Genomic DNA, 11,713 nt, shown 5'->3' on the forward strand with positions numbered 1-11,713 from the left:
AAACCATACTATTTTTTTTTTAATTAGAGTATTATAAATTTAATACCACATCTTAACTAAATAAATATTTATCTCAAAATATTACCTGTATTATAAATCTATAAACCACGGTATATTATATACTGAATTATAGTTGTTTAGAATTTTAATTGTGGTCTAACAGCTTACAATAGTTTACCTATTGTACCTATTGTATAAATAATATTTTTATGTAATGTTTATTCCAATTTAGTACTAGTATTTTTTACCATAATATACAAAATCAGTAATGGTCCATTCAGATGTAAGTTTTCAATAATGTATAAGCAGGGATGCAATTATAATAAAAATAAAAACTGGGTAAAAAATGAATCCTATTATTTTTAGTTAGGTAGACTTGTAATTATGGATTACACAATGAACAAAGTTGTCATCTCCACACCACTGCTATTCGTCTATTAAATTTTTAATAATGGCTTTGTACTGTATAATGTATTAATGTATATATTATTATATAAATTATTAAAATAAAAAAAAGAATTGGTACACTTTGGAGAATGCTTCATCCAAATGCATTGTCTCCGCCTTGACCGTACAACATAGTAAAACTGTTTCATACGAGTAAGAACCACTTAGGCTGTAGTACAAGTAAAGCAACCAAATTTTCACACTAAAAAGAAAAGATTTTGAACTGTGTAACATCGTTTTTATATTTCCAATATCAGAATTATAAAAAAAGTTATTCAACTTTTAAAAACACAAAAATTATGGATTTGGAAACAATAAGAACTTTTTTCATATTAGTCATGTCAAAAAGTTAGAAACGATGCAACATAGACAATATTTTCGTTATTATATAGTAAAATTGAGTTTATAGCTTGGATTACAGCCCTAGTACCTATTTCTTGCCCGTATGAAACGACTTACTATGTTATACATTTGTAAGGCGGAGACAACTCATGTGGGTGTGACGTACTCTTAAGTATAATTAATAATGTGAAATTAACATTCTTAATTCTAGATATTCTAGTATCTGTTTTGCACTTAGGTTTGTTGCCGCAGCTTGTTTAGTGTGTTCACATTTTTTATATATCATAATAAAATTAACTTGAAAAAAAATAATAATGGCAGACATATTCAAGCTTATAGCCTATATTCTTGCTTAATGCTTAAATATACAGAGTATCACCAATAGGTATTGTGGAATCGGGATGAAACTATTTATTAGACAAAAATAAGTTAAAAAAGCACGTAATGCATTCAAAAAATTGGAATCGCGATTGCCGTTACTGCTGGAGGTGGATAGCGAATAGCTAGAGTCTAGAAGGTTGGTTTGGGAATCAAAAACAAATAAGAGTATATATATAATAAATACAGTAGTTACCAGAGACTAAAGAGCTAATGTTAGCTAATTTTAATACCTATTAATTATTTTAGATGAGTCATTTTTACCCACTAACCCACCGGCTACCAATCATTTTTTGATAGTTCAAAATGTTCAAATATGTAGGAATACACTACGTCACTACAGTATATCAGTATTTACTATTTAACATAATCTAAGAATAAAATAGATGTTGCGGACACACACACACTTCATTGAAATTAGAAATCTGTGGTTGTGGATTATGGATATCACTGTCTCTAAGGTCTCAGATCATACAGTGTTATTAGTGTAGGTCACGATTAAAGATATACACAGGGCCGGATTTAGACTCCCGGATGCCCTGGGCAAATCTTTTTTTGATTTCCCTGACAGAAAAAAAATTAAAAATACCCAATATCTAAGTAGTTAAGGAAAAAAATTACAAATGTGCAAACTTACACATTATGTCTATTCACCTAAAATGTATTTATTTCTAGTTTGATATACCACTGTTCAAGTATCACAAATTTAAAAATTCATTTAAAGATCTCAATATTATAATAATTTTATTAAGCCTTCATAATTTGAAGAGTTAAAATAAGTATATTAATCTCATTATATTTTATTTATTAAAATTTTGAAATTTAACCTTCACACTGTTACATTATTAATAAATCAATATTTAATTTTTTAGTATTTCAATATTCGGATGCCCCCAAACATCTGTTGCCCGTGGCAAGTGCCCCCTAAAGCCCCCCGTCAAATCCGGCCCTGGATATACAGAATACAGATTACAGAATATATATAAAGTATATCTTTATTCGTGCTCATGAATATTAGAGAATTCTCTAATGTTCATGTTCGTACTGCATGTCAAGAATTCAAGATCACGATTAAAAATTGTACAATCGTTTCATTTCCCGGTAATCATAATATTGTGTTATCAGTTATCACTGAACCATTCAACACGATCATCACGGACTCCATCATTTTTTACCCGCGCTTTTTAGCTCGTTCGAGATACGACGACGAAATCGGAATATTAGAATACTAGATTCTGAAAGAGTTGTGAATTTGTGATTCGTGGTCTGTCATCTGCATTGCGTTTTTTCTGCTTGTTTTATATAACCAGTAATTATTTTTTCTTACGAATTTCCCAATATTAATTAATGATAATATTACATGGTCGTACACTTACTAAGTTACGAATACTATATAAGATATATTAATATATATAGCTTGATTCGTACCAACTCATTAGATCTTTGACTAATCGTACTTACTTTGTTTTGATGACAGAATCATAGTTTAAAACCAATTGTTTTCGTTTTTTATTTAATTTCTGGAACCATGTCTAAGCACCTTGTTGACATGGCATCCAAGCAAAAAGACGTCATGTTTAATATGTTGTCATTAAAGCACAAGTTATTGATCCCAGAAAAAGAATGTGAAAAATGGTATGTAATTTTGTATTTTTGAAATTTTATTCATTAATCAGTTGTTTATTTTGTTTTAGTGAACAATATACTAAAGATTGGTTGATTATTAACGTCTGTCATCATTTACTCTGTATAAATTGTGCAAACATTCAGGACGGTACAAACTGTTGTCAAATATGCAATATCACATTCGATCCAAATACACAAGTCAGTACAGTTACTGAAATGAAAATAGCGTTTTCTCAAGTTGAAGATCTAGTGTGGAAAGTAATTGCATTAGAGTAAGTTGTGTTAGTAATTTGTTTACTTGATGATTTTAAATGAATATAATTTCATTTCATAGGAATGGAACATTGGACGAATTATATCCCGATGAAGAATTTAATAAGTAATTATTGATATGTATTTAAAAATTAATAATATTTAAAAGACTTATTATATGTAGGTGTGCTAAAACTTATACGCTTAAGATGCTTTTATATGCTTATTAGTATATAATGCTTGCTTGGCTACTACACAACAAGAATTATTATCTATTTAAAATAAAAATTCTTCTTGTTAAGTTAGTTAATTCTAAGTGAAAAGTTAAGTGCCCCTGCATTTAATCTAGACTAAAGATATTCAAAATATATTATTAAAGATGTGTTGTAACTTATAATTTTATGAGTGTTTATCAACTATATTAAAAAAAGGAGAATCAAATTTATATAAATATATAATATTTCATTTTGGTTTATCTTACTTAACCAATTTTCTTTTCTTATTATTTATGAATAATATATAAATATAAATATAAATGTTATTATACTTGCATTCATATACACATTAAATATTCTGTCATTAATGATTTGAGTGCCTCTAGAAGTCTAGACAAAGAAGCTATGGGATCAAAAAGTTTACATTCTTCTAACTTAGACAATAGAAATCTTCATCCTTTACTTTTAGCTCAACAGCAAGTATTATGTGACTAAAGGTTACACGAGCATCAGTTTTACTGTCATTAACTTAGGCTAGAGTAGCTTAAAATTTTTTTCAATTATTTAATCTCATTTAATAATGTATCATACCATTTCTCACATTTTCATGTACTTTTTGGATTTTGATAATTTGTAATTTTGTATAAAAAAAGACTGAATTAATGATCTTATTATTATTGTGTATTTGATTCAGGTTTTTTATTGTCGGCATATTATATTTATTAACTTGTAAACATTTTCGCTGTTATTATATTTTTAATACTGATAACGTTTATTTAATTGTAAAATAACTGTATGACAAATGTATTACCTATGTAGATTAAGGTATAATGAATTGTCATACTTATACCATAATACTATATTGTACACAGTGGCGTATCCAGGTTGGGATGCACAGGGGCCATGGCCCTCCCTCGTTGGCTGTATTTACTATTTTTTGTTTTAAAGATTTATATTTATTTGTATACGTGAATACATACTACAATATGTCTTAAAAAATTTTAGACAGTGTGTGTGTCTCCCCCTAAAAAAGTTCTGGATCATATTATATTACGTTACTAATTTTTTTTTACAAATAACATAATTATGAATTTTAATTACCGCCAAACTAAATTTTAAAAGTGCCTATTATTGCTTTGAATTATTTTACATGCATTATTTTTTTAACATTTTAAATTATAAATATATCTATATTTTTTTGGTACATTTGTTTTTATACATAGATTTATCTGTAGTGATATAAAGTAAAATATCTAATTTTTTAGTTATAGTTAATGAAAAATAATTTATTATCATATTGATAATATTGTGCAAAAAAAATTAATTTAAAATCTTGAACCCATATCTATTTATATATACAGTAGAAACTCGTTTAACTGTCACTCTCTATTATCTGTCTTCGGTCAATATCAAAAAACAAGTTGATGACGGATTATTATGTTGAGTATATTTTAGTACGTTATTATTTTTGTCTGCAAATGGTGTTGTAAAATATTTGCGTTTATTGAAAAACCTTGTTTTGTATTATTGTATTTCTGTTAACAGTCTAATCGATTGACTGTCATTGTCCCGGCCCCGACAGTGACGGTTAAATAGTTTCTACGGTATATATATTGTTATTTGAAACATAAAAATAAAATGTAATAATTTAATAATAATTCTAATTTTTATTATTTTTTAAAGATTTAATTTGACTAATTAGTTTAATTTATTGATTATTACAGCAAAAACAAACCAGATATGATTCATATAAACTCAATTAAATCTTCAATGCAAAACCATTTGTATAGCCAAAATAATGAATCTAACAGAGATTCTAATTTAAGTTTATCTCAATCATCAGTAGATCTATTTGAAGAAACCGAGGACATTGAAGTTCCAGAACAAGAAAAAGATAATCATCAGTCTAATGGATCTGTTTCTATTGGTGTTAATTCTGATAAAAACGATGAACTGGTAAAATAGAATTTTCTATTAAACCTATAGGTGATAAATTATCATATGATACAGTTTTAACATTTTTGTTTTTTATTTGATAATAATATGTTCTTAACAGATTTGTAAAATAGTATCTAATTGATCATTTTTGTTTTTAGTTTATCCTTTATTAATATGAAGATAGTATATAATAGGTTACCTGCCATTACTAATAGCTTGACATTATTTACTCCAATAAATGTTGAAAAAATTGTTATTTGTACATCCCCATTTTTTGGAAATATCTATTTATCTACATTAAGTTTACTAGTGTTAGGTGTATAATATATGATGTTTGCTTTGTACAAATGAATCACCATTGATTATTTTTTAAATAAATTTAACTAATAATTAGGCATCAATTATACTTATTTAAAATGTTTAATAATTCAATAGGTAGGTAATAAAGTTAAACTTCTACTCCCTCAGTATTGAAAACACTGTAGTGTATAATCATAGTTAAATGTATATATTCTTTTAAAACAATAATGTTTATAAAATATTTGTAGTTAAAACTAGCTTGTTAGTAACTTATATTATATAATATAATGTATTAAATATATATTCATCATATTAATTTATTTTGTATACAACTGTGAATTGATCATTACTATTAACTTATATATTATATTTATATTTTAAATTGTTTTAAATAAAGTAACTACCAATGTAAGATAAATAATTATTAACCAAATGTGGTTGTTTGTGTTTTGTGAAGTAATTTTGTAATAATTCTTAGTTGAAGAAAATTTGTTTTTTATTAATAAAAATAAAAAAATGTTTACAATCATATTTTTTTGCACAATGAGGAAATACTAAATTTGATAAACATTTACCTTAACATATTATTTTAATTAAATTATTGTTAGTTAAAGAGGATTTCAAAAAGAAAAATAATTTTTCATAAGCTATTATTTTATTATATTGCCATACATTATATTCCATATTATATTAAATAAATACTAAACTGAATGAAATTACGGAATTACATACCTAAATTAACTATAGGTACTGCTAAATGTTAACATTTAATAATTTATTAAATGCAAATATTTGCATCTTAAAATTCTAGTGTCATGCACCTGATATTTAAGATATATATATACAAAATACTATTACATCATGTTCCTTGGACCATGATATTATTTACTTATATCGTGCCCAAGGTGGATATATTATATGGATATAACCTCCTTGATTGTACCTTTGACAAATCTTGTAAAATTGTAAGTTGTAACTTGAATATTGACTTGATTAAAATTTAACTAAATATAGTAAATATGTACTAAATTAGTAAGTACAAAATACAAAAATGTACAATATTACTACGATTAATAAACTTGCAGTGTATGCATTTTACTGGAAAAAATTTGAAATGTGTAACGTCCACACGCGGAGGTCCTGCCGCTCGACCATTTATGGTATATACCGTTAAAAATGTGGTAGGTTGTGGTATTAGTCTGTAGATTCTAACCGTGTTATTTACTTATTCAATTATATGTATCTTGGAACCTGCACTCGAGAGATGAGATAAATAACCACTTGTTTAGATTTTACCGCTCATATTATTATTATTTTATCTTATTTATTATATCTACATATTGTTTTTATGTAATTTTACAAACATTTTTCATACAATTATTCTATAGTTTTCAATTAAATGAATCGTTAAACCAATGAATCACTCGGTACGATCTATTTTATTTACCGTTACGTTTATAGTTTTGTTTTGGTATACGGAACAATATTAATGTTGTGGAGTTTGATGTTGTTTTAGCTCTATGAAAACCTGGACATGGCTGCAGAATGCGGACCATGACTTTACTGCTCTGTTTTATTAGGTTATTTCAACATTTTAACTCGCATATTAATACCGTATTTGTGTAGTGTAATATAACATGATAATGATAACCATGCTTGTACATTTCCATTTTACTGATCGTTGAGTTATCTATATTTTATACAGACTGCGAACGTTCCTGACATTATTGCTGAATGGGACACCGACTCGGACTCTGAAACTATTATATTAAGCGATTTGCAGATTGAAAGTTCTACTTTTATCAGTTCCGACTTAGACTTTCAACACCAAGATCTAAATATGAACGGTGATGATAATTATGATCAAAGCGCTACAGATACTAGTAACAGTGACAGTGAATCTGAGGATGATGTTGTCCAGGGAACAATAGACAGATGCAGTGTCTCGTAAGTCATAAATATTTATTTAAAAGATGTTATAGTATTTACTTTCCCAACCACCAACATAATTTTATGAACTAGTGATATATAAAATTATTATTCATATAAATTTAATGCTGTTTTTAGTAACCCTTGGAATCATTCTGTAAAAAATAAACATATAGTTGTAACATATACCAATATTGAAAACGAAGATCTTGAAGTGATACAAGAGTTGGTGGATACGTTTAAACTAAATGCACACGTACGTTGGAATGATAGTGTTACACATTTAATTGTGAAAATTCTTCCAAATGGTAAATGTGTTCGAACTAGAAAAATTATGAATGCGCTATTATTAAACTGCTTTATTGTTAGTTTTGAATGGGCTAAAGACTGTATAACTTCTAAGACATTACTGCCAGAGGTATATAATTTTTATACAATTTTAGTATTTTTAACAATTTTTTTTAAAAATATATTTTATTTCATTCAAGGTAGATTATATACCACCCGATTATTCTGGCGAACCATCCCCATTAGTGTCTTGGCGTGTGGGACGGGGAATAATTGATTCACCAATGGAATGGACTAGAAAATGCATTTTATATCTTCATAGTTCTATTGAATTCAATGAGTCATATACGGACATAAAAGTAAGGTTTTCAATTATTTTAGTTGTTTTTTAATATAATAAATATTATTATGTTATAAAATGTTTTTTTTTTAAAAAATCTTATTGAAATTAAATTAATTACCCAATAAAGTTCAATCATGTTGAAAAAATTATCATCTCAAATATTCCACCTTAAATTGTAATAAAAAAATATGATGCTATTATTATATTTTGTCAGTTATGGGCTCAAAGAGCTGGTTTTGTGTTGACTAATGATTTGGGAGAGTTCAATGATGACTACAAATTGCGAATTATATTGGCTGATAAAAATAGTACAACTAATGATGTTCGAGCTAAATTACCCAACAAAACAGAAATTACAAGTAAAATAATTTTTTATTTAATAAATTGATAAAATGTATAATATATTTGTAGAATTGTGTATATTTTATAGTTAATACAATTTTTTTTAGGTTGGATATGTGATTATAAAGCTGTTACATTATTCTTGGATTGGTTTCTTGAGTGTTTGTTTCAATACAAATTTGTTGAAATTGGTCGCGATTACCAGATTATGAAACTAAATTCAAACATGGTAGAATTTACCAATATGGAAGAATCTCTGTTTGAATTTGAAAATTGTTGAATAATACATTTTTTATGTGTAAATTAAATATTTGTATCATTAAGATATTTTTGGATTATTAGGAACCATAATCATGAAACAAATATTTTTATTTTTATGTTAAGTTAAGTTTATTATGTAATTTATTTTGTTAAATTTGTGTTACTTCTTGGTTTCATGCCATTTGACTACAGTGTTTTTTTTTTTATTAATTTTTTATATAATTAGTGTTTAAACAAAATAGAGTACAAATGATAGTGACAAAATATTTTATTGCTAAGTTTTACTCTGATGAGAAAAAAGATGTTGAATAAGTTTAATACAAAATTAACTTAAAATATTTTAATAATAATACAGTATGATTATTTATTGAATACAAATAACTGTTGATTTATTATAATTATATTACATTATAATTGATTTTCCAACTAGAAGTCTAGAAATAATACAATTCAATGGTTTTTTAGCATAAGTTTTTCATTGTACATCATCATTTAATTAAACCATATTTTTAAAAGAATTGTATATTTTTGTTTTATATATCTAGTAAATGCCAAATATAATTAAATATAATACTTTAAATGGTTTGGCTAATATACATTTTATTTTCCAATCATGATATGTATAAAAAAATGTTTTAATAAAAGCAAGCATAGCGGGCTTTAAATTATCTTTTTTCTTTTACCTCAGTCAAGGAATTCTACTAATCAACAAATAAAACATGTTTGTAATTTCAACAATTTTGTATAAATAATGCTTAAGAATTTAATAATATTAAGAAAAATGTATAAGTTCTTTTGGTGAAATATAATTGCACCTTATTTTTTTGTCGAAAGACAAATAATAGTCAATTATATTATAGAAATTTAAATCAAAATTATTGTATACTTTTTAAAAATAATAATACTTGTTACTTAATGCATAGGATATTAACTGCAGTACTGATATAATTAATAAATATTATTATGTATGACCATGAATTGAGATGACTAAATACTTATCAAGACTTAAGGTCAGTATTCTCTTAATTTGTACGTACAGTGTTTTTAAAATGTAATTGTTAACAAATTGTATTGTATAAAACAAATATAATTAATCACTGTGCACTTTATTTCATAAAGAGTAATCCTAATGATCTCTGCCATGCCTGTTATACTTCTCTGTTTTTATCGTACAAAATATCATACTTAAATTTCATTAGGTAGGTACCTAGAGTCAATTGAAAACTTAATTATATATTATGATCAGTGGTGTAGTCGTAAATATTTTTTTGGGTATACACCTAAATTGAGAAATATGTAATACGTAAGGCTCTGCCCCCCACACCACTCGTTTACTAATTAACTTCAATTTATCTATTATTATAAATATATTTAAATACATAATAATATATAATTCTATTATAGCAAATGTACTTATTTATTATTTATAATTTATAAATTTTTCCACTTTATTTTTCTAATGGCTCCATTTTTTTTTAAGGTTATCATCGGCCGATCTGTGCTGCAACAGCCAGCTTCCAACATATTTGGTTGGGTTCTCTATACTAAGAGGTGGCCCATTTATATTGATAAACATAAGATTTGTTATATATTTTAATTGTCAATTTAGATCTTAGATCTGAACATTAATCCCCGTTCACATTAGTATTAGTATATTTAATTCCTGTATTTCTTCATTCATTGTATTATTATGAATAAAGTTTCTCATTCCTTGTACTAGTACAGATGTATTCAATACAAATCTACGGCCCAATTGTTATATTTCATTTTCCCCATGTCTTATATTATATATCATATTGCCGTCGTCATAACTCATAATATTAATTTAATTTTAAATATTTGTTTTATTATATTAAATGTAATAAATGACAAGCATGTACTATCACTTATCAGTATCTATTACCTAGTATCTACTAGCTGCCTAATTTATTATGTTTACATAGTATTCAATGTTTATAGTCTATGATTTTGAAAAAAATCAGAAATGTTCAAATTATATGTATATTATTAATAAATTATGATTATATGGTTATCATCCAAAAGGCTACGACCCTCCCTACACCACTGAATTTATGATCCCTGGAAGTTCTTCCAGAAGAATATCTGACCAAACTCCAGGAGTATCATCAGTGCGGGCAGTTTCTTTTCTCAATAAGCCATCATGCCAAGGTTTAAAATACTCTACATATTATATTATATGAAAAATATGTTTATTGTGATTGTAAAAGAGAAATAAACATCAATACCATACTTACTCAACTGGTTTTGGTTATAAGTTTTTAATAATATTTCATTATATTTTGTCATATTTTTAAATATATGATTAATACCTATTATATAATATGTGCCCTATAAAAATGGAAAATTATCACAATTCAATATCCCTCTAATATATTAAATAATTAAATTTAATAATAGCTTTCGGGCTGTAAACGAGTTACAAGTATAGGATTAATATGCAATATTACAGCATGATCCTTATGAATGACACTGTCATAAAATAATAAAATTATAATGTGCATAATAAATAATAATAGATTATGACTGATTATTGATTATAGACATTTATTGTTTTATATGTTAAGATTCCTGTATCTACAATTTTTTTTTTTTTAAATTTTATTATGTATTAAAGCAGATGAATTAAATGATATGACTTATAATAATATTTATACCTCCTTAAAGCAAGATTGTGTTGGTGGTAGAGAGTTAAAATTTTTCAACAATTAGATTAAAATAACAATCATAAAATATAACTATGAATACATATAAATAGAATTTTAAATTAAGTAATATTACACATTTAATATTATTATTACATATACATAATATACAAACTACTCTAATGATGATATGAGTAATCAAATATATATATATATATATATATATAAATATAAATATTATTTATTAATATCACAAAATAGAATGAACCTATATTGCCTATCTAATGTGCCGTCCTACTAAATCTATAGTGATATCACTAAGACATGACGAAATGAATAAAATATATTGACTCTAAAAAGTCTAAAATATATTATAATTTTTAATACAA

General features: G+C 25.6%; 2 protein-coding genes across 3 annotated transcripts; both read left to right on the plus strand.

Moving 5' to 3' along the window:
* The first annotated feature begins 2,151 nt into the window (after positions 1-2,151).
* On the plus strand, positions 2,152-5,343 carry LOC132929320 (uncharacterized). The gene is made up of 4 exons (XM_060994597.1): positions 2,152-2,802; positions 2,862-3,065; positions 3,128-3,172; positions 4,985-5,343. Exons 1-4 carry the CDS (start codon positions 2,696-2,698, stop codon positions 5,223-5,225), a joined length of 597 nt encoding a protein of 198 aa, XP_060850580.1. The 5' UTR covers positions 2,152-2,695; the 3' UTR covers positions 5,226-5,343.
* Positions 5,344-6,731: 1,388 nt separating this feature from the next.
* LOC132930556 (uncharacterized) lies at positions 6,732-10,069 on the plus strand. Of its 2 annotated transcripts, XM_060996491.1 has the most exons (7): positions 6,732-6,925; positions 7,015-7,078; positions 7,204-7,445; positions 7,566-7,845; positions 7,916-8,074; positions 8,273-8,417; positions 8,508-10,069. In XM_060996491.1, the coding sequence occupies exons 3-7, from the start codon at positions 7,339-7,341 to the stop codon at positions 8,678-8,680; spliced, it is 864 nt and encodes a 287-aa protein (XP_060852474.1). In that variant the 5' UTR covers positions 6,732-6,925; positions 7,015-7,078; positions 7,204-7,338; the 3' UTR covers positions 8,681-10,069. The 2 variants fall into 2 exon arrangements, with proteins under 2 accessions (XP_060852474.1, XP_060852473.1); XM_060996490.1 differs by lacking the exon at positions 7,015-7,078.
* The last annotated feature ends 1,644 nt before the right edge of the window (positions 10,070-11,713 follow it).

The sequence above is a fragment of the Rhopalosiphum padi genome, chromosome 4 (assembly GCF_020882245.1).
Source record: "Rhopalosiphum padi isolate XX-2018 chromosome 4, ASM2088224v1, whole genome shotgun sequence".
Classification (NCBI taxonomy): Eukaryota; Metazoa; Arthropoda; class Insecta; order Hemiptera; family Aphididae; genus Rhopalosiphum; species Rhopalosiphum padi.

Coding starts and splice junctions, on each gene's coding strand:
- LOC132929320 (XM_060994597.1), top strand. CDS start 2,696: ATGTCTAAGCACCTTGTTGACATGGCATCCAAGCAAAAAGACGTCATG. Junction 2,803..2,861: donor GAAAAAGAATGTGAAAAATG/GTATGTAATTTT, acceptor ATTTTGTTTTAG/TGAACAATATACTAAAGATT. Junction 3,173..4,984: donor CCCGATGAAGAATTTAATAA/GTAATTATTGAT, acceptor TGATTATTACAG/CAAAAACAAACCAGATATGA.
- LOC132930556 (XM_060996490.1), top strand. Junction 7,446..7,565: donor ATAGACAGATGCAGTGTCTC/GTAAGTCATAAA, acceptor TGCTGTTTTTAG/TAACCCTTGGAATCATTCTG. Junction 7,846..7,915: donor CTAAGACATTACTGCCAGAG/GTATATAATTTT, acceptor ATTTCATTCAAG/GTAGATTATATACCACCCGA.